General features: G+C 36.1%; 2 protein-coding genes across 3 annotated transcripts in view; one reads left to right on the top strand and one right to left on the bottom strand.

Moving 5' to 3' along the window:
• Window positions 1–78: 78 nt before the first annotated feature.
• CRIPT (CXXC repeat containing interactor of PDZ3 domain) lies at window positions 79–7586 on the bottom strand. Its single transcript, XM_068564979.1, has 5 exons — window positions 7469–7586; window positions 5389–5454; window positions 4578–4632; window positions 1312–1415; window positions 79–992 (listed from the first exon to the last, which is right to left on the bottom strand). The coding sequence occupies exons 1-5, from the start codon at window positions 7482–7484 to the stop codon at window positions 928–930; spliced, it is 306 nt and encodes a 101-aa protein (XP_068421080.1). The 5' UTR covers window positions 7485–7586; the 3' UTR covers window positions 79–927.
• Window positions 7587–7641: 55 nt separating this feature from the next.
• The window catches only part of PIGF (phosphatidylinositol glycan anchor biosynthesis class F), a 39864-nt gene continuing 19934 nt past the window's right edge, over window positions 7642–27571 (top strand). Inside the window, exons 1-4 of one of the 2 annotated variants that reach the window (XM_068564975.1) lie at window positions 7642–7822; window positions 9655–9903; window positions 11086–11177; window positions 12411–12527. In XM_068564975.1, the coding sequence (XP_068421076.1) occupies window positions 9676–9903; window positions 11086–11177; window positions 12411–12527 (437 nt within the window). In that variant the 5' untranslated portion in view covers window positions 7642–7822; window positions 9655–9675. The remainder of the gene's footprint in view (window positions 7823–9654; window positions 9904–11085; window positions 11178–12410; window positions 12528–27571) is intronic. The other variant, XM_068564976.1, reaches the window with a different exon arrangement.

Below are 27571 nucleotides of genomic sequence, written 5' to 3'. Positions count from 1 at the left end.
CAATTAAAAAAAAAAAGAAACCTCAAAGTAGTCTTTCAGCAGTCTATGTTATATATATACTTAAAAAAAGAGTCAAAATGTTTGCTTAGTCTATTTATTTTTGGTGGGGGAAGGAGAAGAGGAGGAGGTTAAAAAGAGCTAGGTTTCTGCTTCAAAGTGCTTTCCCAAGGAATGGTGATTCATTCGTTACACATCATCATGGATGCACACTGTTCTCCTGGCTTTCATGATGGTCTGAATTCAAGGTAATATGTGTAATGTGTGTTTTTCTGAAAACCAGTGTATTCATTTGGATTTATGTGGGGTGTTTCTTGCGTCCCCATTCTCATATGAAAGGTATTGGCACTTTGGCTTCAAGAACAAATAAAAAATAACATAAATACAACTTTTGTTTGATTTGGGCCTGGGCTAATTACTTAAGGAACTATTTAGCAATAATGATCTCAAATATTTAAATGCCTTATGAAGCTGCAATTAATTAAGGGACTGCTGATCCTAAGAACTATGCAACCAAAAGGGAATGAGGGAAGAATTCCAAATCTGGATGCCAAGTTCAAAGCCAAATATCAATAACCTCCTTCTCACACTTTTGCAATATCTATAAAGTAGAGGGAAAGGATAATAAAAATTACATGAGTAATGATAAATAAAAAGTGCATACAGAACTGGGAAAATATTTTTTCGTTAAATTTGTCACTTATTCCAGTTCAATAAGATGTTTGTAAGGAAAATAAAAACTTAAGGCAGAAAACTAGTTACACTGCTGCTGTTCAGAACTTCTTGAGAGCAAAAAAATGAATACCAATCTACTTCCCTGGTTTAAACTTGTCTTAAGACATGTTATTTTGTAACTTGAACATCTATATTATGCCTTGAAAATTCAAGCAAAAAGTAAAATCATACGGAAAGCCAGAAACTTCAATACATCTAGACAGACGTTTGCTTGTAGTTTTTGGTATCCAAAACCTTTTTTCCACACATAGAGCAGATGCCTAAAACAAACAAACAAAAAACTCATGTAAGTAATCAAATGTTAATAACAACTAATAATACTAATCAAATAGCTAACCAATACAAACTATTTGGTTTATTTAAGTCACTCCTGAAGCTTAAAACATAATTTAACAGCATCAGAAAAGAAAAAAAGAAAATATATACTTTTAACTATGACAAGTTCTAAGTTTACTTTGCCTTAGAAAAAAGACCATTTGACTAATTTATGAAGGGCTACTCCTTTACTATGTTATCCAAATCAGTATCAAAAGAAGTAGGTTTGATATGAATTCAAAAATGGTATTAAAGGAAACTTACCCTTTTTGTAGGCACAGCCCTGGCAGTAATGAGAACCTGGCTGGTGCACAGAACTTTTACAAATTCTGCAAGTGGAGAACTTATTCTTTCCATATGGATCAAATCTAGAGATTTTTTTTTTAAAGAAAGAAAAATGTACAATACAATAGAAATACTCTTAAATAACCTCACTTAAGTAACAAATGTGATTAATTCATGCTCTCTGTTCCCTCTATCAAGCTCTACAATTGATAGGCATAGCACTCTTCTAACTGGCTACTCTCTTAATATGTCTCCACACTTCTGCCCCTCCCATGTAAGCTGTATGCTTGTAAAGAGTCAGCTGTACTTAATCCCAAACCTGTTTATAACAGTTGTATTTGTCAATCTATTCCTGTGATATAATTAAATATTATGGAAACTCATGAAATGAGAGTACAAAAAGAGTGATTGATTCTATTAAAAACTAAGTGAATACTTTAGGATGACCAGGTAAGTGTGAATCATTAAAACTGCTATGGAATTAGGCATGGGTAAGAAAACTTAAAAATTGAGGAAAAACCCTAAGTGGAAGGACTTGGTACTTTACAAGTGTCAGTTCTTGCTCTACCTTAAAGACACTGGAAATATATATTCTGGTTATGATTCATGTAAGGAAAATTATAAAGTAGACTCATTCAAAAAGCCTTGTCTCAATGCCAAATGACTGATGAATGCATGTACAGTTACGTGCTTTGACTTAAAATAAGGTATGTGTATCTTTTAATGATTGCCCACTTTAACTGACATTTTCAATTAACTGATGCAATCCCTTTGGATAAAAAAGTTTCTACTAAAAAAAATGTGACCTTACAGTGACTGGAGGGCAATATAACTTTAGAGGAAATACTTCCCATTAAATTGGCAATAACTTTTTGTAACCGTACTCATATACTGAATACCAACACTGTCCTAGACCTGGTTTCTTCTCTTGGGTATGATACAACAGCTCATTTTTAAAGGTTAATTTTTCCAAATCCAAAAGAATGTCACTTTACTTCCCACAAGAGAAGTTAAGAGTGGACACTATTCTTCCTTTTAATGATAAGCTCAATTTGTTTGGACCTACATGTCTAGAGATTACTTTTTCTTAAAACCATATTTTATTCTAAAATGTACATTTTAATGTCTCAGAAATCTTACGTACACTTTCCAAAGTGAGATATTTAAAATACCCAAAAGTAATAGCTACTTATTAATGACACTGAAGTAAGTTTGGGAGCATAAAGGAACTGGAAGTACTTAAAACTATACACTCTGTAAAAAATAACAACTTGGTCAATAATAACTGCATGGTCTTAGAAGACATCAATAAGTCAGTCAACAGTACATAATGTGACAATGCACTGAAGTTTAAGTCTATCATGCTATTTTATACCCACTATTTAATAAGCACCTTTATGTGTCGGGCACTTTACGTATTAAAAGCTTTATTATTATTATTAAATACCAAAGATGAACTTGACAGACAAAGCCTCTGCCCTCATCAAGCTGACATTCTAGTGAGAGGAGACAGGTAATAAGAAAACAACCACACTTTTAAGATAGTAATACCTGTTGTAGAGAAAATTCAGAGAGGATACTGCGGTGGACATGAGGGGAAGGAAGGAAGACATTAGTTTAGATGCTGGTTAGGGACCTCTCTGAGGAGGTGACATTTCAGCTGAGACCCAAGTAACAAGAAACAGCCAGCTACGTAAGCTCTTAGCGATGCATTCTAGGAAGAGGGAGTAGTAAGCACAAACCTCTTCCAATGGGAGTGGGCTTGGCATATCTGATGCAGGAGTTGGCACAATAGGAAGTGAGAGAGGTAGGAGGGGCCAGATCACAGAAGACCCTGTAAGAACATGGTATGGGACCTAGCTTTTATTCAATGTAAAAAGAAAACCAATGCAAGGTTTTGAGCAAAGGAGTTACATGCCCTTTAAAGGACCACCCTGGTTATTAAGAGAATGAACTATAGGGAACCAGAGAGGAAGCAGGGAGACAAAGTTATTAGAATACCCAAGTAAGAAACAATGATGGTTTAGAAGAGGGTAATAGCAGTGAGATGAACAGAAGCAGGTGTATTCAGGCTATATTTTGGTAGTACAGCCAAAGAACTCGCTGGTGGATATGAGAAGTGAGGGAAATTAAGAAATCAGTGAGGGATTCCAGTTTTGCACAGCTAGCTCGGACCATAGAGCAATGATGAGAAGACTATGATTTGACTGAAGGAAAAAGAGGTTGCCTGTCAGACATCAAATTGGAAAAGTCAAGGAAGCAACTGGATATATGTTTGGAGCTCAGAAAAGTCAGGACTGAGATATACATGTGGAATTCATTAACATACAGTTTGAATTTAAAGCCATTGGACTAAAGTCACTTGAGGAGAGATCATAAATTTATAAATAGAAAAAAAACAGGTCTAGGATTGAGACCAGAAGCACTCAATTGAGAAGGAACAGCTAGTGAGTTAAGAGGAAAGGAGAGTGTAGTATCTCAAAGCCAAGAGAATAAAGGGTTGCAAAAAAGAGAGAGTTTTCGAAAGGTTAAGTAAGGTAAGAACAGAGAAGTAGCCATCAGTTTTAAAGGTCACGTGTGATCTTGACAAGAGTAGGTTTAGGAGTGTGGTGGAGATGGAGGCCTGACTAGAGTGGCTGAAGGAGTGAATAGAACTTAAGGACAATGAGAAAGTACTATTTAGATAAGGCTTTTGAAAACTTTTTCTGTAAAAGGACGCAAGGAAATGGGATGGCAGCTGGAAGGATTCATGGAATTTTTAAGACTGGATATAACAGAGCATGGTGTCAAAAATCGCTTTTATGGTGGGAGACATTTTTATCTCCATTCCTAGGTAAAAAAGTAACGTTCAGAAAAGTTAAGAACTGGTTTAACTTGCTTAAGGTTACAGAGCTAGACAGTAACAAAATCTAGATTCAAATTTAGGTCTGACTCCAGAGCTCATGACCTGTCCACATTTCTCTGCGGCCTCTGATTTGCAGGAAAATTAAGAACTAGAAAAAATAAGTCATGCTTTCTGGTGAAATTATAAAAATAATATATAATACCTTTATATATTGTTACAGTAAAAATGAACAGGGTGAAATCAGCAGGTTATAACAGACAGCTTGGTTATGCATGCTTGGAACTATCTAACTCTATGTTTTATCACAACAGAATGAGGCAAAACAAATTCATTCCAATACACTTAATATTAAAAAGAGTGGAAATTTATATGACTGCTTTATAGATGCTCTTATACCTACCTTGCTTTTTTTGAGGTCAAAGCTTTATTTTCATTCAGCTTTCTTCCACCACTTTCTGCATTGAAATATACATGTATTTTAGTGTGTTATGTCTACATATTTCACACATGACACATACATGAAACACTTAACAATTAGTTAGAAAGTTCACTTTTTGACCTCCTACCAATAGACTAGCCTATATCAAAATTTTAAAAAACTTCATTTAGTAGCCAGGTTTCAAAGACACTACTTAAAAAAAAAAAACACAATTATTTACTAGGAAAATAAAAATTTGGATAAAAGGCAATCATTTTATTTCTCAGACTCAAAGTAGGACTTTAGGAATGGGTCTATATTTACTCTATCTAATGTAAAATCTAGATGCCGCTACTTTGGTGCCATTGATCTTGAATACAGTAAAAATGTTTCTTTTTCTTCCCTTTGAAAACATCTTCACTGTATTTAATGATTAAGAAAGTGAAAACATTTAAATAATTTGTTCAAGAATATAAAAATCAGGTGAGGAGAGGGGGCTTTCAATACTAACCCTAATTAAGCTGAATCAAATCAATTACTGTGATATACTCATTGCTTAAAAATCATTTAAATATTTTGCTATCTCCTGCCTATCAAATTAGGAACCCTGACATGTCACTGAGAGAACTAAATAGAAAAGATATTAAATTGTTGGGGTATCTAGTATTCCTTAATGTTTAACAGATAAAATACATTGTACACATAACAATATATTTTACAAATAATGTAAAAGTGAAAACATTATTCACAGGAAGTATCTGATTCAGTTTCCATGTTCTAAAAGGAAAAATACCTGTGGTATTCCTTGCACCATCTTTCCATGTATCTGGAGTGATAACAGTACCAAGTTTCTTTTCACCTGTTGTAACAAGACAGTAAAAGTAAGGGGGATTAGTGTTTACTATTTAATAAATACACTACATTGTGCCTAAAGTTCCCAATGGCATCGCCAGTCATATTACGTACAAGCCTGTTAATGCTGGGGTCAGGGCCAGTGAACTGAGACTTAAGATATTAACTGTGGGCAATGGATAACTGATTCTTCAGTAAAATTTGTGGATAATAGCATGGCTTATAATAGGCTTCCTCTGTACATGTAGCCTTTAAACAAATCTGATAAATCTATTCATTCCATAAATATTTACTAAGCATCTCTGATGTATAAGCCAGTGTACAAAGTACAGATAAAAATAAAATGAATTAGATAAAGCTCTAGAGTTCAAGGAATTTATAGCACACTGATTTCTCTAATAGTAGTCCTTAACCTGAGTTTCACAGGTAGACCTTAGGAGATATATGAACAAGATTAAATTGTACACAAACCTTTTGTATATCCATTTTTTAATAGATTATGTTAAGTCTACAGCTTTCATCACATTCTCAAAGGGCTCAGAGAACCAAAAAAAAAAAAAAGTTAAGAATTATTCAACTAAAATATAAGCTGGAAAGTAAATAGTATGACAATTGAGAGCTCAAGTACTAGGAGAAATTCCATGGAGGAAGAAATAACCTTGGCTAGGGAAATCCAGTGAAGCTTTGTGGGGAAGGCAATAGAGAGGGTTAGTGGCAATGAGACTGTGAAGAAAGAGGAGAAAAGAGGATGAAGGTAAACTGGATAAGGGACACATCCTGCGGAAAGGCACTGAAAACTCAGGGTACATATGGGCAAAATATTGTTTGGTTTGGCTGAAGTGAAAAGGGTAAGGGTCAGTGAAAATGCAGTTAAAAAGGTAAGCTGAGGCCTCATTGAGGAGGGTCCTCCTGAATGCCAGGTTCCAAATATAGAAATCCCAAATTATTCTCTGCACCCTGAGAATTTATTCAAGTAACCATCCATGGTCATTCTTTCACTTAATATAAAAACTGTGATTCAAACTCAAGGGCATCTGTGTTCAAAGTTTTATATACTATAGGGATATAAACAAAGTGGATCACGTTAATTAGATAATTATCAGGATAAGAGGACTTGAAATTATCACAGAAGAGTCAGACATATCTAGCTGTAGGAAAAAGGGATTTGGGGATATGACAGCTCTTTTAAAACACATAATCAGTTTGTGAGGTCAAAAAATTATAAGATATTTTCTAGAAATCTCAAGGGTTGGCATTAGAATCACTGAATGGCAACTATAAGGAGGAAAGACTTTTCTAAAAGCCAGTGAAATCTACACAAACTGCTTTGAAGGTGGTGAGATTCTCCTACTCCTGTGCCTCAATCCTCTATGCATTCATGCAAAGAGCATTTAAGCCATTGGATGGGATACTGACTTAGGTTTGTTAGATAAAATACAGGACACCCAGTTAGATTTAAATTTCATATAAACAATGAATACTTTTTTTTTTTTTTTTTTTTTAGTAAAGAGTGTCCTAAAAGTGCGTAGTTTGGGACAAAGCACTTACAGTAGTGAGGAGCAGCAAACAGAGCCAAGTCTCAAATATTGCATAGGACATACTTACACTAAAAATTATTTGTTGTTTTCCTGACATTCAAATTTAACTGGGCGTCCGGTACTTTTATTTGCTAAATCCAGCAACTCTAGATGCTGTGGAAGTGACTTTTAAGATCCATTCCAACCCGGCGGGTCTGTGAAGGGAGGAAGCCCGTCAAGAAGCAGTACAGGATGATACCCGGGGTTGATGGGAAGCAACGGAAATAGACAAAGAGGTGCAAAACTGAGACCACTCTGAATGCAAATACAGGACGATACGGTCGTTGGGGAGGGCAGGAATGGTCAAAGGGCAGGATAGGAGGACAGAGGCTAGAATCAAGGACCTGTGGCCGAAGGAAAAACAAAGAAAGAGCAGAGTTCCCGGGGAACTCCAGTTAGGTTCTCCCAGTCTCCTTCTCCCGCAGAAGAGTCTCCTTAACTCACATTTTTCGCACACCATCCTTCCGCGACGATTCCCTCAGCCGCAGGACGAGAGGCAGCTGGAAGACGTTAACAAAACAGCCAGGGAAGCACTCCCCTTCCGGGTTACGAAAATCCACTTCCGGCCCTTCCGCCCTCCGCCCCGCCTATCCTACACCTGGAAAGCCGCGGGAGGAATAAACGCGAGTGGGGAGGCGGGGCTGCCTTCTTGGCCCGCCTCTCCACTTCTGCGATTGGCTGTGAGGCCTTGGGTCTCCTCCCCACAGGCCTGCGCCTGCGCGAGGCACAGGATTCCGACTCACGCCTGATGGTGGGAGGTAGTAACCCTCCGTTCTCTTCCGCGGGCGGGAGAGTTAGGTAAGCCCAGCGCGAGCCTCCCGGCGCTGCAAGCCACTTCCGCCAGCTGCCCAACTGGCCGGGAATCTCGGCCCCCGGCCGGTCCGCGCCTGCCGGCCCCTCCAGCGCCGCCCTTCCTGCGTGACCCAGGGGCTGCCCTAATGGACTGGCCTCTTTCGGATCCGACTTTCTGTGTCTGTCCCTTCTTTTCTCTCGGTGTCCACGCTTGTGCTCTTTGATTATGCTTCTCAATTCGTCCCTCGTTGCCCACACTCCCGTCGGCTGAGGCTTGGGCAGAGTTCGGAGCGACCCACTTTGGGTTGGAGCTGCAGGTTAAGGTCCCCGATTCCCGCGAAGGCTCCTCTAGGAGCCGCTCAGAAGAGCCTTCTCTCCCGATGCAAGGCTTGAGGACTCGGGCCAGGTCAGACCGTGGAGGCCGGGGCCCTGGCCACCCGAGGAGGCACCTGACAGGAGTCCTCCTGGGCTCGCCAGGGCCTAACACAGGGCTGGTTTCTCAGGAGGGGCAACACTGGACCAACTCTTCGTTCGTTCGTTCATTCATTCAGTCATTCAGCAAGCATCCGACTTTGGGTACCACTCACTGTCTTAGGTCCAGATCTGCTTCTGTCAGTTGCGATCCTGAGGGTGGCCCAGAAAAATATCTGAAGGTGTGTCTATTGAGAGAATATATTCTGGATTCCCTTCCCAGCCCCTCAGCTGAGGCTAGGACCTGTGAGAAACATTTCCTTTCTCCTTTCTTGCCATGCATTCTTTTCTCGACCCCCTAGTGCGTATCTTTGTATCAAAGAGGCTAGGTTTTGAAATGGCTTTAGCACTTGGGAGGTTGGGACCTTGGAGTGTTTCCTAATCTGTCTTAGCCTGTTTCCTTATCAGTAAAGTGTTTGCCTTGTAAAAATACAGTGTGAATTAAACGAGGAGAGTGTTAGTATAAGGCGTGGATTCGCCCCTTTGCCCCAGTGGGCGCCCTGTGTGTGTCTATAAAATATACACATATATATATATTTTTTTTTCTGGAATATTAACCACAGTGTAACATGTGGACTACACTTTAATAAAGTCCTTACTTAACATTAGTCAATACTATGTATAAGCTATCTGTTAGGTAATTTGTAAATACATATATAAAATAACATGTTTTATATATATATATATAGAGAGAGAGAGAGAGAGAGAGACAGAACGTAAATATTTTTCCACCTTCCATTCATGCTCTGCTTTTGATTGGAATCTGGCAGCTGTAACTGACATTGTCATTTTGGTATTTTTGCAGCACTGGGACTCCTTAGTTTAGCGTAATGTTCTTTGAAGCTTCTTGGTAACACTGGCCACCATTTGAGTGTTCCAGTATGTACCTGGTGTTACTTGGCATTTGTTAGAAAATGTGAACTACTGTGATGTTAGATAAGGGTCCATAATGATAAAAAATGCTAGCAGTTCAGCCAAATTGTATTAAGGGGTTTCTAGAAAGCATAGCTTATATTTCCAACAGGGCAAATCATTAACACATGCTGTTTGTTTTCACCTCTGATTTTGGCAAAAAGAAAAAAAGCTGAATCGCTTAATTAGTCCTAGCACATGACTGTTTTACAGAACTAGACACAAATATTTAAGAAATTAGTAAATTTGTCCTTTTTCAGGCTCTGAGAGCTGTTTATACTATATTAGTCTATTAGTTTTTACACATATGCATCTTCCTATATTCTAACACTAAGACATTATTGCTCATAGAAAATTGACTTTGGTTCATGGCTTGATTTTAGACGTTGGAGCATTTAGGACAATGGAAAAAGTCATTATTGCCTATGCTCTTTTCTTAATTTGTTTTTCATTAGATAGCCACTCAAGAAAACACCATGAAAGATACTGACATCAAGAGACTACTGTATGTCCATCTATTATGCATATTTTCAATTATCCTAAGCATCTTCATTCCATCATTCTTCTTGGAGAACTTCTCAGTACTGGAAACACACTTGACATGGTTGTGCATCTGTTCTGTTTCTGTAACTGCCGTCAATTTAGTATTGTATTTAGTAGTGAAACCAAATGCATCCTCTAAAAGAAGTTCATTATCATACAAGGTAAGGCTTATTTCTTGACAACTGATTTTTCGATATAGGTAATGTTTTTTTTACTGGATGGATAAAGTATTAGTCAAGTACTTACTGGGTTATTTACAGTGAATAAAGAAACTGATTTTTTTTTTTTTTTCTAGTCAGTAGCCTATTGCTTGCTGGAAGACTGTCCACAATGTTTGATAGATTCTTGCCATGTATTAATTGAATATCATAGCATTGTGAACCTATATAGTCATGTTTTATGTCATCATTGAAGATAAATATCTCTTCAATGTAGCAATATATATAAATATAAATGTAGCAGTCACACCTTTAAATCTTACTTTATAAGACATTTCAGTTTATTTTCATTCATCTTTTGCATTTCTGAAAGACACAATGGGTTTTTCAGAAATTACAAAATAAGCTCTTGTTTCAAGCTTGGCCTTCCTTGACTAAATAGTAGTTGAAGTTTTCAGACATTGGAATCTATTTTCTGGAATATTCACTACAGTGTAACACTTGACTATTATTAAAATTAATAAAGTCCTCACTTACCATTATTCAATACTATGTGTATGTTCTTTATTAGGTAATTTAAAACATATTTACTGCCCTATGATTTAAAACACTCATTGTGTGTTTTATTATTAGATCTTGAGCTCGAAATCAAGTAGGTCCCACACACTGATTTGCAGAAATGCAGGTCTTTTTTTATGTGGATCATACAGTAACATGAATATGACTTGGGGAATTATTTAATATTGTGCTTTTTTTTGGTCCAATTTTCCTAGGAATTTTGTTTTAAAATGAAAAAAAAGTATTATAATCATTATTTTCTATAAATATTTCATGTATCATCACACAAGAAGGACTGTGTTTGTGTTTTTTTGTATCCTAGCACACTTATTGGTAAATATTTCATAAATGCTGATTAACAACATAGTTCAGTACTTAGCATAGAAACAAAAACATTTTCTGATTCTACTGTTGGTTAGGTGAGTGGAACATGGGGGTCGATTTTTGTCTTGTGGCTTTTTTACAGTGCTGTACAAAGAACATGTGATCTGACTTCAGGAGCAGATCCAAAGAATATTCAGCTGTTTCACACATTATAGGACTAAGTTGTATTTGTAGATAAAATCAAAGCGTTTGCTGTCCTTTAGTCATTCTCTTGATTCTTTAAGTTATCCATTTCTTTTTTAGGTAACCAGATTTTTGAAATGCTGTATCTACTTTCTTATGTCTTGTTTCTCCTTTCATGTAATTTTTGTTCTATATGGAGCACCACTAATAGAGTAAGTCTGAAATTTTTTACCTTAAGCCAACTTATATTTTAAAACGGTCATTTATTAAACCAAGTGCTAATTCTATTGGTGATTAGAGAAAAAACATGGTGTGTTTAATCAGTGGATCACAGAAAGATACTGACATCATTGCCCTCGGCAGTGTTATTTTTTTAAAAGACAATGGAATAACTTAATTCATTAAATGCTTCTATTACATAGCCTTTTGTCACACAGTTGCTTAAAGGGGGAGGTAGATGAGAAACTGTCATATACCAATAGGTGTGTGACCCTTAGAACCTCTAAGGAAACTGACTATAATGATACATATAAATTAGTTATAAATAGTAAATGTGATTCTGAAGTGCTTGAAGAGAGTTTGTTTTCTTAAGAAAAGTCAATAGATTCTTGTATTTAATTACGTAAAAGCTAATGTTTATAGTTTAAAGGTAAAATTTAACTCAACACCTTTTCAAAACTGAACAATTTTGAATTAGTGAAAGCCAAATTCATTAATATGTCTTATATAATGTTCCATTATAGTTTGGGAAAGTTCAGTTTAGCAGTGATAAATGATCATGTTGAAATGAGTGATGCAATACATATACACACACACACACATAGCTATATATATATAGTTTTACATATATATACATACCTGGTTATATATACACATACTAGATTAACAGGTAATTATTTTCTAGAGTTGGGAGGACAAGACCTTTGTAATGGGAAATGATAATTTCTCTGTAATCCATTTTAGAGTAGAATGAATGTCTGGAGCAGTGGGTTTCCAAGTGTGGTTCTAAAACCTACAACATCAGCATTTTATCGAAATGCAAATTCTCAGTCCTTAGTCAGAAACAAATTTACCTAGTTCTCCAAGTGGTTCCGATATAAGCTAAATTTGAACCACGGATTGCAGAGAAAGTTCCAGAGACTATTGAGGAAAAAGTTAATGATCTAGAAATGGGTTTTCTTGCAATGGACAGTCTCAGTATCGTATGGCATTTAACACTTCTGAACTCTATCATCAAAGCCAAATATTTGCTAGATTGTTTTTTATAGCTTGCATTTTGGTAGTAACATTTCTTATAGTCATCGTTTTGGTAAGACTCATGTTACCTTTCTAAGTGTAAGAAAATAGTTTTATACTAAATCTATTTAAGTAAAAAAGATTATGCATGTGTGTGTACATGCACCTTTAACACTTTAAAAAAAATTAATACAGTGGTTTTTTTCTAGGTTGGCGTTGGAAACATTTTTACTCGCAGTTACTTTGTCCACTTTTACTACTGTACCTTGTTTATGTTTGTTAGGACCAAACTTCAAAGCATGGCTAAGAGTTTTCAGTAGAAATGGGTAAGTTTTAATTTTATATTCTAGTGATGTTTGAAATTAAAAAAAAAATTAATGAGGTACTTTTCTATTCATGGCAGCTTGCTGATTGTTCCTTGAGTGTTTCTCAGCACTGTATAGTTCTCGGTGATGCTGTAAGGGCCCACTGCAGCTGGAGACTGGGGCCAGGGAAGGGTGGCATGCACTCGAGGGAGACCCAAGCAGGCAGAACTATAGGCCTCTCCCTCCACGTTAGCAAGATCAGCTCTGCTTTTTTTTTTTTAATTTTTGTATGGTAGAATTCCACTTAGCCTTTTGCTTGAAAAAAGGTTTCTGTTACCAAAAGAAAACTTTGAAAACCACTCCTCGGGGGTGATTTATCACTGTGATAAAATTGCTGCAGATCAAATTGCTTCCGTACATCTTATAATGTAGAATTGGGGTTCACCATCTAAAAATGTTTATTGGAACAACTATAGTTTCTTGTTCAGCCTCTTTTGTGGTGAGACATCCGAGTGCAGGTTTTACAGGATTTTATTCCCTTAGTATGTATTTTCAGCATCGTTAAGTTAAAATTTTAGCTTCTTGAAAGGCAGTGAAATCATTTGTATCAGAAATGGTTGAGTTATAAAAGAAAACTAGAAAGTTATTTGGTGCCCATGATTTTGCCTTGTTTATCACCCAGCAGCAAAAACTTCTTGAGCCCTTAACTCTGTGCTCTATGTTATGCAAACTCTGTGTGGAGTCTGATGTATTAGCTGTGCTTCTCTCCATGAGGATCTTGGACATTCAAGGGGCAAGGATGAGATGAACAAAAACATAAGACTAAATTTGTGTAACTCGAACAATGAAGTTTTAGGAACTCAGTAGGGTAGGAGACCACTGAAGAATGAGCTGGATGGGGGGATGATCTATGAAGGACTTGGATCAGGAGTAAGAGATCTGGTAAGACTTAAGTGGGAAGGGGAGGCACCCCGCGCTAGCGGGATGAATGAAACTATAGAAACTGAAATGAACATGGTATTTTTGTGTGATTTGGAAGAGAACAGCCCAAGTGGAGTAGAGGATGCTTGCTGGGTAGCTAGGCTCCATAAATTACTGACTTTTTCCTTTTGAAATGTTTGTTTGTTCCCCTTCAGAACCATCTTCTAGTGTTCATAAAGTCTCAAGAAAACAAAAGTGTCACATTGAACACTTTTTCCCACATTGTTACCATAGTATCCCAAATGGCATTAATTTCTTTTAGTATTTTAGTTTGACATTTTTAAACAGTGAAAATCAGTTGAAACCTTATTGGTTTGGATTGGTGATTTATCCAGCTTTGAATTCTGTTTCTGATGATAGCATTAATGGTGTACTTGGGGGAGATACTGTCATCTGATTCTATAGTCAGTTCTGCTATAAGATGGCATATGCATTCCTAAAAATCCTTGCGTTATGCAAAACTGGGCAATAAGAAACACTGAACTTATGGGAAAAATGGGATGGGGCATAACACTCAAAAACTTCGTCAGTAACACATTAAAAAAGGTAGGAACTTAATAAAAATGGCAGGACAGTTTAATACATGTTAAATGGTTAAGAATTGCATAAATATTATAATAAATACGGCACATTTCCTTGGACAAAACCTGAAATTTGCTTTTGGAAGTAGATGTGGGAAGGGTTGCCTCTTGTAAGTTATTATGAAGGAGGGTTGTTGGAAAGCTAAGACAGATGTGGAAGGTGTGGCTCATATACGTGAAGGGAATTGAGATAGCTGGGAGATGGGTTTTTAAACAGTATTGAGATATAATTCAAACACCGTATATGTCACCTATATAAAGTGTACAATTCAATAGTTTTTATTATATTCACAGATATGTACAACAATCATTACAGTCAGTTTTAGAATATTTTCATCATCTCAAAAAGAAACTCCATGTCCTTTACCTGTCACTTCCTTATTCCCCCTCCCCTAGCCCTAAGCAACCACTAATCTATTTACTGTCTGTAGATTTGCCTATTTTGGACATTTCATAAAAATGGAATCATATAATATGTGATCTTTTGTGATTGGCTTTTTTTGTTTAGCATGACGTTTTCAAGGTTCATTCATGTTGTAACATGTATCAGTACATTATTCCTTTCTACGGCTGAATAATATGGATGGATATGTACCACATTTTGTTTATCCATTCATCAATTGATGGACATCTAGATTGTTTTCACTTTTTGCTATTATAAGCTGCTGTAAGCATCTGTGTACAGGTTTTTGTGTGGATATATGTTTTCATTTCACTTGAGTATATGCTGAGGAGTGGAATTGTTGGGTCATATGGTAACTCTACTTTTAATCATTTGAACAACTGCCAGACTTTTCTAATGTGGCTGTACCATTTTACACGTCCACAGCAGTGTGTGAGGACTCCAATTCCCCTACATTCTCACCAACAGTTGTTATTATCTTTTTGATTATTGCCATCCTTATGGGTGTGAAGTGTTATCTCTGTGTTTTTTATTTGCATTTCCCTACTGACCAATGAGATCAAGCATCTTTTCATGTTCCTATTGGCTGTTGTATATTTTCCTTGGAGAAATATCTCTTTAGATCCTTTACTCATTTTTGAATTATTTGTCTTTCATTACTAAGTTGTAAGTGTTCTTTATATATTCTACATACAAGTCCTTTATCAGATACATGATTTGCAAATATTTTCTCCCTTTCTGTGTGTTGTCTTTTCACTTTCATGATAGTGCCCTTTGAGGCACAAAAGGTTTTAATTTTGATGAAATCTAATTTATTTTTTTCTTTCATTGCTTGTGCTCTTAGAGTCATATCTAATAATCCACTGCCAAATCCAAGGTCTTAAAGATTTACTCCTGTGTTTTCTTCTAAGAGTTTTATAATTTTAGTTCTTACATTTGGGTCTTTGGTCCATCTTGTGTTAGTTTTTGTGTATGGTATGAGGTAAGGGTCCCACTTCATTCTTTTGCATGTGGCTACCCAGTTGTCCTAGCATCATTTGTTGAAAAAACCTTTATCCCTTTGAGTGATCTTGGCACCTCTGTTGAAAATCAGTTGATCATAAACACATGATCAGCTCTTATTCCATTAATGTCTGTACTTATGCCAGTATGACACTGTCTTGATTAGCTGGTAGATGTTTGAGGGATGTGCATGTTTTGTGTATTCATATGCTGCTCAGTTCAACTGGGTGCAGTTTTTATGTTCACTCAGTGTTTCTCTCAGACGAAATCACTCCTATTGTTCCTTAATATAGCCATCAAATTGGAACAAATTCGAATTTTCAAAATAAGCATTATAGCAGAACTGACTGTATATGTAAATTCCTAATATTTTAAAATTGAAAAAAATCAAACTTTAAAGCTCAAGGGAAACAGTAACTATTCCTAGTTTCTCTTAGTAATTTATCGTGAATTTCATATGTGGACATTTTCTTTCTTTTGATAATTAATTTCTTTTATTGAAATGTAGTTGAGGTACAGTATTACATGTTACAGGTGTACAGTAGAGTAATTCACAATTTTTAAAGATTATACTCCATTTATAGTTATTATAAAATATTCACTGTATTCCCTGTGTTGTACAGTATATCCTTTTAGCTTATTTTGTACGTGATAGTTTGTACCTCTCAATTCCCTGCCCCTATATTGCCCCTCCCCACTGAGAACTGAATGAGATGATGAGTGAAATCAAATAGTAAGTGCTCAAGAAATGTTTGTCAACTGAATTAACAATTGTCGGGGGCATTTTTATATGTCATACTCCCAATCCTGACAGCCATTTGTCTTAGTACTTTTCCTGGTTTAGGTAACAGACCAAGGAGTGCTGGGCATGGACAACCACAGAGAAGGAGGAACGGTTTTTTCAGTTCATTTAATGTAAAATTGATTTGAACTTTGTCATGAGAGGGGAACTTAAATCTTCATGTCTCTACCATACATTAGTGATAGTTCAGTTTCTTCCCTAGCAATTTTTTTTTTATTATTAATTTATTTTTGGCTGTGGTGGGTCTTCGTTTCTGTGCGAGCACTTTCTTCTAGTTGTGGCAAGCGGGGGCCACTCTTCATCACGGTGCGCGGGCCTCTCACTATCGCGGCCTCTCTCGTTGCGGAGCACAGGCTTCAGACGCGCAGGTTCAGTAGTTGTGGCTCACGGGCCTAGCTGCTCCGCAGCATGCGGGATCCTCCCAGACCAGGGCTCGAACCCGTGTCCCCTGCATTGGCAGGCAGATTCTCAACCACTGCGCCACCAGGGAAGCCCCTTCCCTAGCAATTTTATCACACTTCAAGAATTTAGTATAAACATGTCAAATTTTGAATGAGTTAGGAAATAATTTATTTGATACAGTAACTTGTTTAATGTTAGAGTTAGCCTTAAATGCTCACTTTTATGCAAAAATATTTTAAAAATTCAAAGGTCTGGTGGTTCTGCAGTGATAATATGAAATACCCATGAAAAACAATGACTTGTGTGTTATTTCAAAATTATTTGGGACTTCCCTGGTGGTCCAGTGGTTAACACTCTGTGCTTCCACTACAGGGGGCACGGGTTCCATCCCTGGTCAGGGAACTTAGATCCCACAAGCCACATGGTGCAGCCCAAAAAAAAAAAAAAAAAAGAAATTATTTGAATATATTAACATCATTTATATTGAGTCACAACTTTAATTTAAAAGAATTTTATTATTATTTAAGGAGTTTATACAAAACGTATGAATAATACCTTTCTTCCTACCCAGTAATCATTTACAACAGAAATTAAAGTTCTGATTTGAAGTTCTTATGCTATAGTTCTAATTCATTGAAAGTATTTAAAATACCTTAAAGTACTGATTGAAGATTTTAGAACTTTAAATATTTTTGTCATTCATCCTGTGTTTTAGTATATAAAACACGGTAGAGTTTTTTTCTTCTGTTTTGCTTATTTAAAGCTGGCCCTTTTAGTGTTTTTGAAATATGACTAATTCAGGTGTTCAGTATGAACAGCCCAGTTTTGAATTGGGCTGACATCTTGCTCAGTACTGAACTATTTTTAAGTGAAATATTATTACATCCTAATTTTTAGTGTATTTATTTGCATGTTTAATATTGAGTAGATGATAATCAAATAAAGACTGTGAAACACAAAACCTTTGATTTTGAGAACTGTGCGGAAGATGCATGCCAAGAGTAAAGGACCAATTCTGATACTATTCAGATGTAATATGCAATTAAATGACACTATTTTAACAATACTTTTTCTTATAGTCATGTACAGTTATTCCAGATTTTTTTAAAAAGAATGCTATTTTAAAGAAACTTGAAGATAGAAAAGTCATTTGGTTTCCTAAAAAATTCTGCTGACTTTTTGTTTTACCTTATTACTGAATATACTCAATTTGTACTAGGTTACTTCAGTTTGTTGCTTTGGTGTTATAATTATTGTGGGGCTTTTTTTTTTTTCATTTGTTGACTTTCTTATAAAGCAAAATAATAATCTGACTACCTTAGTCCTGTATTTTCATTGAAGTTTGCTTTTTCATTTATCAGTTATTTTATGCTATTATTTCAATGTTTAAGTCAGAATCTGATCACTTTTGGTGAAATGAAAAAATTGAATTTCTGAATAGTTTCCTGAATCTGTGGTTATCTTGCCAAGGTAAAGACAGCCTGTAAGCCTGTGTAGCAAAAACAACAGACCTCTTTTTGCCATCTCTGTATTGAAATGGATTTTTTATTGAAAAAACCACTGTGGACATTAAGAGTGAGAGGATGGTGAATGACCAAAAATTTATACATATTAAAATTAGGTAATTTAGCCTTAGTGTGGGTACAAAAATTTAGTGGCAAAGAGGCATTGGTTTTAATATTTATTCAGCGGGGAAAGAGGAAAGTTTCTGTAAGAATTCTGTATAATATCTTTAGCCACTAGGAGTTGTTTGGTGTCTCTTTTTTACATAAAGAGATCAACAGTGAAAAAGACCAACTCCATCTGAACAAGTACTGTTTTGATGACAGCCTATCTGAACCATAGTACTTACTGTTAACTATCTCAGGTACCTGATACAGTGTCTGGGACATAGATAGTAGGTGTTCAAAATGGTCTATTTATTTCAATTAAGATTTGATAGAATGAATTTCAGTGGAGTCAAATAATGTGGACAGTTACTTAGAACTCATTGTCATGAAGATTGATCTGTAATATTTAGTCACTTCTAAGTTTATTCACAGAATAGTGAACTATTTATTCTATTTTCAGCCCTATTAACTATATGTATACATTTCTTAACTATGAAGAAATTAGCCATTAACCATAGAATTCTGTTGGCTTTATTATGGAAATTTATAAAATGAGAATAAATCAATATCAGTGCTACTGTAAATCAGTGAATAGAAAGGATTTTATGCTTTATTTCTTTTTATTGTGTTTATTACAAAAGAATATATATTTATTATAAAAATTCAAATAATAGAAAAACATCAAAAGTTAAAGATCTTAGAATGCTAGGTAAAGAGCAGCCATTACTAACAGATTTTATATATTCCAATTTTATCTATGCAAAAACATATGTAAAAAAACAAAAATGGTTATACTAGTTACTGCTTTATAACTTCTTTTTTCACTTATTGGGACTGTCCTTTAATTAATTAATTAATTAAAATTAATTAATTTTAATTAATTGGGTCTTCGTTGCTGCACGCAGGCTTTCTCTAGTTGCGGCGAGCGGGGGCTACTCTTCATTGCGATATGCGGGCTTCTCATTGTGGTGGCTTCTCTTGTTGCGGGGCATGGGCTCTAGATGTGCAGGCTTCAGTAGTTGTGGCACGCAGACTCAGTAGTTGTTGCTCTTGGGCTCTAGAACGCAGGCTCAGTAGTTGTGGTGCATGGGCTTAGTCACTCCGCAGCATGTGGGACCTTCCCGGACCAGGGCTCAAACCCGTGTCCCCTTCATTGACAGGCGGATTCTTAATCACTGTGCCATCAGGGAAGTCCCGGGAATGCCTTTAATTGTATGTGTGTATAATCTACCCCTCCTTGCACAGTATTCTTAGTTAGTATATCTTCATCTATAAGTAATGGAGATCCACCAGAGGGCAGACAGCAGAAGCAAGAAGAACTACAATCCTGCAGCCTGTGGAATGAAACCACATTCACAGAAAGATAGACAAGATGAAAAGGCAGAGGACTATGTACCAGATGAAGGAACAAGATAAAACCCCAGAAAAACAACTAAATGAAGTGGAGATAGGCAACCTTCCAGAAGAATTCAGAATAATGATAGTGAAGATGATCCAGGACCTCCGAAAAAGAATGTAGGCAAAGATCGAGAAGATGCAAGAAATGTTTCACAAAGACCTAGAAGAATTAAGGAACAAACAAACAGATGAAGAATACAGTAACTGAAATGAAAACTACACTAGAAGGAATCAATAGCAGAATAACTGAGGCAGAAGAACGGATAAGTGACCTGGAAGACAGAATGGTGGAATTCACTTCTGTGGAACAGAATAAAGAAAAAAGAATAAAAAGAAATGAAGACAGCCTAAGAGACCTCTGGGACAACATTAAACACAACAACATTTGCATTATAGGGGTCCCAGAAGGAGAGGAGAGAGAAAAAGGACCCAAGAAAATACTTGAAGAGGTTATAGTCAAAAACTTCCCTAACATGGGAAAGAAAATAGCCACCCAAGTCCAGGAAGCGCAGAGAGTCCCATACAGGATAAATCTAAGGAGAAACACGCCGAGACACATAGTAATCAAAGTGGCAAAAATTAAAGACAAAGAAAAATTATGTAAAGCAGCAAGGGAAAAACGACAAATAACATACAAGGGAACTCCCATAAGGTTAACAGCTGATTTCTCAGCAGAAACTCTACAAGCCAGAGGGGAGTGGCATGACATATTTAAAGTGATGAAAGGGAAGACCCTACAACCAAGATTACTCTACCCGGCAAGGATTTCATTCACATTTGATGGAGAAATTAAAAGCTTTACAGACAACCAAAAGCTAAAAGAATTCAGCACCACCAAACCAGCTCTACAACAAATGCTAACGGAACTTCTCTAAGTGGGAAACACAAGAGAAGAAAAGGACCTACAAAAACAAACCCAAAACAATTAAGAAAATGGTCATAGGAAATACATATCGATAATTACCTTAAATGTGAATGGATTAAATGCTCCAACCAAAAGACACAGGCTTGCTGAATGTATACGAACACAAGACCCATATGTATGCTGTCTACAAGAGACCCATTTCAGACCTAGGGACACATACAGACTGAAAGTGAGGGGATGGAAAAAGATATTCCATGCAAATGGAAATCAAAAGAAAGCTGGAGTAGCAATACTCAGATAAACTAGACTTTTTTTTTTTTTAAACTAGACTTTAAAATAATGTTACAAGAGACAAGGAAGGACACTACATAATGATCAAGGGATCAATCCAAGAAGAAGATATAACAATTATAAATATATATGCACCCAACATAGGAGCACCTCAATACATAAGGCAACTGCTAACAGCTATAAAAGAGGAAATTGATAGTAACACAATAATAGTGGGGGACTTTAACACCTCACTTACACCAATGGACAGATCATCCAAACAGAAAATTAATAAGGAAACAGAAGCTTTAAAAGACACAATAGGCCAGATAGATTTAATTGATATTTATAGGACATTCCATCCAAAAACAGCAGATTACAATTTCTTCTCAAGTGCGCACGGAACGTTCTCCAGTATAGATCACACGTTGGGTCACAAATCAAGCCTCAGTAAATTTAAGAAAATTGAAATCATATCAAGCATCTTTTCTGACCACAATGCTATGAGATTAGAACCCAATTACAGGGAAAATAATGTAAAAAACACAAACACATGGAGGCTAAACACTACGTTACTAAATAACCAAGAGACCACTGAAGAAATCAAAGGAAATCAAAAAATACCTAGAGACAAATGACAATGAAAACACGACGATCCAAAACCTATGGGATGCAGCAAAAGCAGTTCTAAGAGGGAAGTTTATAGCAATACAATCCTACCTCAAGAAACAACAAACATCTCAAATAAACAATCTAGCCTTACACCTAAAGGAACTAGAGAAAGAAGCACAAACAAAACCCAAAGTTAGTAGAAGGAAAGAAATCACAAAGATGAGAGCAGAAATAAATGAAACAGAAACAAAGAAAACAATTGCAAAGATCAATAAAACTAAAAGCTGGTTCTTGGAGAAAATAAACAAAGTTGATAAACCATTAGCCAGACTCATCAAGAAAAAGAGGGAGAGGACTCAAATCAATAAAATTAGAAATGAAAAAGGCGAAGTTACAACAAACACTGCAGAAATACGAAGCATCCTAAGAGACTCCTGCAAGCAACTCTATGCCAATAAAATTAACAACCTAGAAGAAATGGACAAATTCTTAGAAAGGTATAACCTTCCAAGACTGAACCAGGAAGAAATAGAAAATATGAACAGACCGATTACAAGTCATGAAATTGAAACTGTGATTAAAAATCTTCCAACAAACAAAAGTCCAGGACCAGATGACTTCACAGGTGAATCCTATCAAACATTTAGAGAAGAGCTAACACCCATCCTTCTCAAACTCTTCCAAAAAATTGCAGAGGAAGGAACACTCCCAAACACATTCTATGAGGCCACCATCACCCTGATACCAAAACCAGACAAAGATACTACAAAAAAAGAAAATTTCAGACCAATATCACTGATGAATATAGATGCAAAAATCCTCAACAAAATACTAGCAAACAGAATCCAACAGCACATTAAAAGGATCATACACTATGATCAAGTGGGGTTTATCCCAGGAATGCAAGGATTCTTCAATATACGCAAATCAATCAACGTGATACACCATATTAACAAACTGAAGAATAAAAACCATATGATCATCTCAATAGATGCAGAGAAAGCTTTTGACAAAATTCAACACCCATTTATGATAAAAACTCTCCAGAAAGTGGGCATAGAGGGAGCCTACCTCACCATAATAAAGGCCATATATGACAAACCCACAGCAAACATCATTCTCAATGGTGAAAAACTGCAAGCATTTCCTCTAAGAGCAGGAACAAGACAAGGATGTCCACTCTCACCACTATTATTCAACATAGTTTTGGAAATCCTAGCCACGGCAATCAGAGAAGAAAAAGAAATAAAAGGAATACAAATTGGAAAAAAGAAGTAAAACTCACTGTTTGGAGATGACATTTTACCATTGCAACAAAAAGAATAAAATACCTAGGAATAAACCCACCTAGGGAGACAAAAGACCTGTATGCAGAAAACTGTAAGACACTGATGAAAGAAATTAAAGATGATACCAACAGATGGAGAGATATACCATGTTCTTGGATTGGAAGAATCAATACTGTGAAAATGACTATACTACCCAAAGCAATCTACAGATTCAATGCAATCCCTGTCAAATTACCAGTGGCAGTTTTGACAGAACTAGAACAAAAAATCTTAAAATTTGTATGGAGACACAAAAGAACCCGAATAGCCAAAGCGATCTTGAGGAAAAAAAAATGGAGCTGGAGGAATCAGACTCCCTGACTTCAAACTATACTACAAAGCTACAGTAATCAAGCCAATATGGTACTGGCACAAAAACAGAAATATAGATCAATGGAACAGGATAGAAAGCCCAGAGATAAACCCACGCACCTATGGTCAACTAATCTATGACAAAGGAGGCAAGGATATACAATGGAGAAAAGACAGTCTCTTCAATAAGTGGTGCTGGGAAAACTGGACAGCTACATGTAAAAGAATGAAGTTAGAACACTCCCTAACACCATACACAAAAATAAATTCAAAATGGATTAGAGACCTAAATGTAAGACCGAACACTGTAAAACTCTTAGAAGAAAACATAGGAAGAACACTCTTTGGCATAAATCACAGCAAGATCTTTTTTGATCCACTTCCTAGAGTAATGGAAATAAAAACAAAAATAAACAAATGGGACCTAATGAAACTTAAAAGTTTTTGCATAGCAAAGGGAACTACAAACAAGATGAAAAGACAACCCTCAGAATGGGAGAAAATATTTGCAAACGAATCAAGGACAAAGGATTAATCTCCAAAATATATAAACAGCTCATGCAGCTCAATATTAAAAAAATAAACAACCCAATCCAAAAATGGGCAGAAGACCTAAATAGACATTTCTCCAAAGAAAACATACAGATGGCCAAGAAGCACATGAAAAGCTGCTCAAAATCACTAATTATTAGAGAAATGCAAATCAAAACTACAATGAGGTATCACTTCACACTGGTTAGAATGGGCATCATCAGAAAATCTACAAACAACAAATGCTGGAGAGGGTGTGGAGAAAATGGAACCCTCTTGCCCTGTTGGTGGGAATGTAAATTGATACAGCCACTATGGATAATAGTATGGAGGTTCCTTAAAAAACTAAAAATAGAATTACCATATGACCCAGCAATCCCACTACTGAGCATATACCCAGAGAAAACCATAATTCAAAAAGACACATGCACCCCAATGTTCATTGCAGCACTGTTTACAATAGCCAGGTCATGGAAGCAACCTAAATGCCCATCAACAGACGAATAGATAAAGAAGATGTGGTACATATATACAATGGAATATTACTGAGCCATAAAAAAGCAACAAAATTGGGTCATTTGTAGAGACGTGGATGCATCTAGAGACTGTCATACAGAGTGAAGTAAGTCAGAAAGAGAAAAACATTGTGTATTAACGCATATATGTGGAACCAAAAAAATGGTACCGATGAACCAGTTTGCAGGGCAGAAATTGAGACACAGATGTAGAGAACAAACGTATGGACACCAAGCAGGGAAAGTGGCAGGGTGGTGGTGGTGGTGTGATGAATTGGGAGATTGGGATTGACATGTATACACTAATATGTATAAAATGGATAACTAATAAGAACGTGCTGTATAAAAAAATAAATAAAATAAAATTCAAAAATTGAAAAAAAAAACTGTACATGAGTGTTCATAGCAGTCTTATTCTTAAAAGCCCCCCCCCCCCAAAAAAAAGTAATGGAAAAGTTCAGCTTATATTGGGTTGAGCAATAAGGAAATTGATGATCTCACAGAACACAGGTTGTGTCATTCTAGATACAGATACACAGTGGCTGGTGCTTCTTACTGATTCTCCTAGTTCTTGTCCTTGGGCTGGTAGTGAGATGGCAGCAGCTTGTCCTTCTTGAGTCTTCATAAACTAATTGTTGGGAAAGAGAATGGGATCGCCATGATTTAATTCACCTAATCATCAGAGATGAGATGAATCTTGGCAATTAATCATCATTATAAGTATTTCAGGTACCATGATTTATTTAACTAATTTCCTATTGAGGGTTATTATCGAATTTTCATGATTATGAATAATGTTGTTATTAACATCTTTGTACTATATCATTTTTATACTTGTGCAGATATTTCTGTATACTAGATTTCTGGAGTAAAATTCCTACGTCAAAAGAAATTGATAAATGTTGCCAAACTGAAGTTCTAATTTGAAATATATATATATATTTTTTTTTAATTTTATTATGTACATATTTTTAATTTAATTTAATATATCACACACACACACACACACACACACACCCCTCGACAGTGTGCCAGTTTCCCTGAATCCCCATCAGTGCTATTTATACTTTTTATCAGTCTCCCAGGGCTGCTGCCTACTGGGCTCTACCATGGAGGCAGACTGTGCTACAGTAGTTTCATCTGATTTTTAATGGGATGCATAGCTCTGGTCAAAAATATTTTAAAGTTTAATGTATAGAACCACCATTTATTAAATTTCAGCTGAATATTACCAATTAAATCTCAAAGACAGCATTTCCCTTACCCTGGCTCTCTGCCTCCATTCTCTCCTTCTGACTCATGTCACAGAAAATTTGATAGAAAAGAACATCCATTCCTCAAAATGCTGCTTCAAGACAGGAAAAATTGATGTTGGTTAAGATGGGAAGGCACCTTCAAAGGTAATGTACTCATTTTATCCCAGCAAATGGGTAGTTTGGGCAGCCTGACCATGTGAAGTGTGGGCAAGATGAAGAGAAATGGCATGGCAACCCCTAAAAACACACTATAAAGGAAGAAAAGGCATGTAGAAGATAAGGAATCCAGCCTGGAAGAAAATACTACCCAAGGAGCAAAAACAAACAAAAAAGCTCTGCACAGTTTACCATAGAAAAAATGTTATTAAGGATATGAATGCAATAAAATAAGAGCTCAAAGATGAGCTAATTAAAGAAAATGAGGTGGAGAAGGAAACTGCAGAATTAATGAAATAAGTTGAGAATCCAGATCATAAATTAGAAACATAGATACATTAGAAAATCAAGTTGTAGCATAGAGGAAAGGTTGGAGCTAATCAAAATGAATGAAGGCTAAGGGGGGTTGGGAAGAATAAAGCAATTAGAGAAGAAATGATAAATATAGAGGACAGACAAAGGAGATCAACTTAAGACAAGTTAGTGCCCCTAAAAAACAAAACAAAAAATAATTCAAAGATATGATAGAAGACAGTTTCCCCAGATGAAGGAATTATTCAGTTTGTACATAAGGGGGCTTACTATATCAAGAAAATAGTTGAATGAATTGGGGTTCAGAACAGAATATAAATACTATATGAATATTATAGCAATGGAAGTTATACAGTGGGAGAAGGGAAGATGGAGAAAGGAAAGATGTACCCCCAACCACTCTGGCTACCCCCAGATCCTGAGCCTATTTGCTACAACCTCTTCAGGAAATAAGGCTTAAATGAAATTCTACATACTAAGCAATGAGTCTTCACCTTATGCCTAGTCCTTTTCACCTGCTGGGCCCAGAACACTGACAGCCAGGCTTATACCATCTAGGCAGAATATTGAAATGATTTCCTTCTGGGAAAAATGGTACCAAAAAAACCTACAGATACTGACATTTGTGGTTTCTCTAAAAGGCAGGGTTCCTACCCAGTTCCTGGAACAGTGAAGCCCACCAATTGAATCATGCTACTTGTGTACAGTGAACATCTAGTAGACTGTTTATAGAGTTTCACTTTTTTGTTGTTTTTAAAAAATAACTTTATTGAGATAATAACTTCATCCCATAAAACTTACCCATTTACAGTGTACAGTTCAGTGATTTTTAGTATAGGTACAGTTTTGTAACCATCATCACAATCTAATCTTAGAACATGTCATCACCCCCAAAAGAAATTATGCCTATTAGCAGTTGTCCTCCATCCCCACCCTTCTCTCCCACCCACCCCCTCAGCCCCCATCCCAGACAACTACTAAAATACTTTCTGTCTCTACAGATTTGCTTTTTCTGGACATATCATGTATAGTGTTTTACTTTCAAGTAGAATGATAATGAAGAATCACTAGACATTTGAGGAACACCTCTAAAGTGAAATCCAGAAATGAAAACAACAAAAAAGAAACCCCAGTAGAAATAAAAGCAATATAAAGACCAGAAGATAACCTTTAAAAATGTATAGTTTTTACATCCATAAAACATGAACAGGAGGTCATCAAAAGGAATACTCAGAGAAGAATAAAGCTCTTGGGAATTAAAAAAATATGGTAGAAAAATTCAACAGAAGTAGAGGCCGAGTTGAAAAGATCCCTGAGTCAAACAAAAAGGCAAAAATATGGGAAATGAGTTAAAAGGTAAGGAAATCAGAGAATTAATTCATAATGATAATATTCCCAGCAAAAGAGTAAGAAAAACAAAATTGTTAAGGGATCTGAGCATCAAAAAGCAAGTCTTTAAACAAAAGAAAATTTCAAGAACTAAAAACCCGAGAGTCTAAATTAAGAAAGCCCATGTATTTCCAGCATAATGGATGAAAAGGCCCACTCCAAGACACATTATTGTGAAATTTTAGATAACAAGGAATAAAGAGATGATTCTAAATTCTCCCAGAGAGGATGATGGGGGTATGGGGGGGTAGGGAACATGATACTTAATGGAGAACTGGGAGCCAAAATGGCTGTGAACTTCTCAGGAGGGAATCAGAAAACAACGGAGCAATTCAACATT

The sequence above is a fragment of the Eschrichtius robustus genome, chromosome 15, assembly GCF_028021215.1.
Source record: "Eschrichtius robustus isolate mEscRob2 chromosome 15, mEscRob2.pri, whole genome shotgun sequence".
In the NCBI taxonomy this organism is placed as follows: Eukaryota; Metazoa; Chordata; class Mammalia; order Artiodactyla; family Eschrichtiidae; genus Eschrichtius; species Eschrichtius robustus.
The sequence above is the reverse complement of the archived record's forward strand: the minus strand, read 5'-3'. Positions and strand labels throughout refer to the sequence as shown.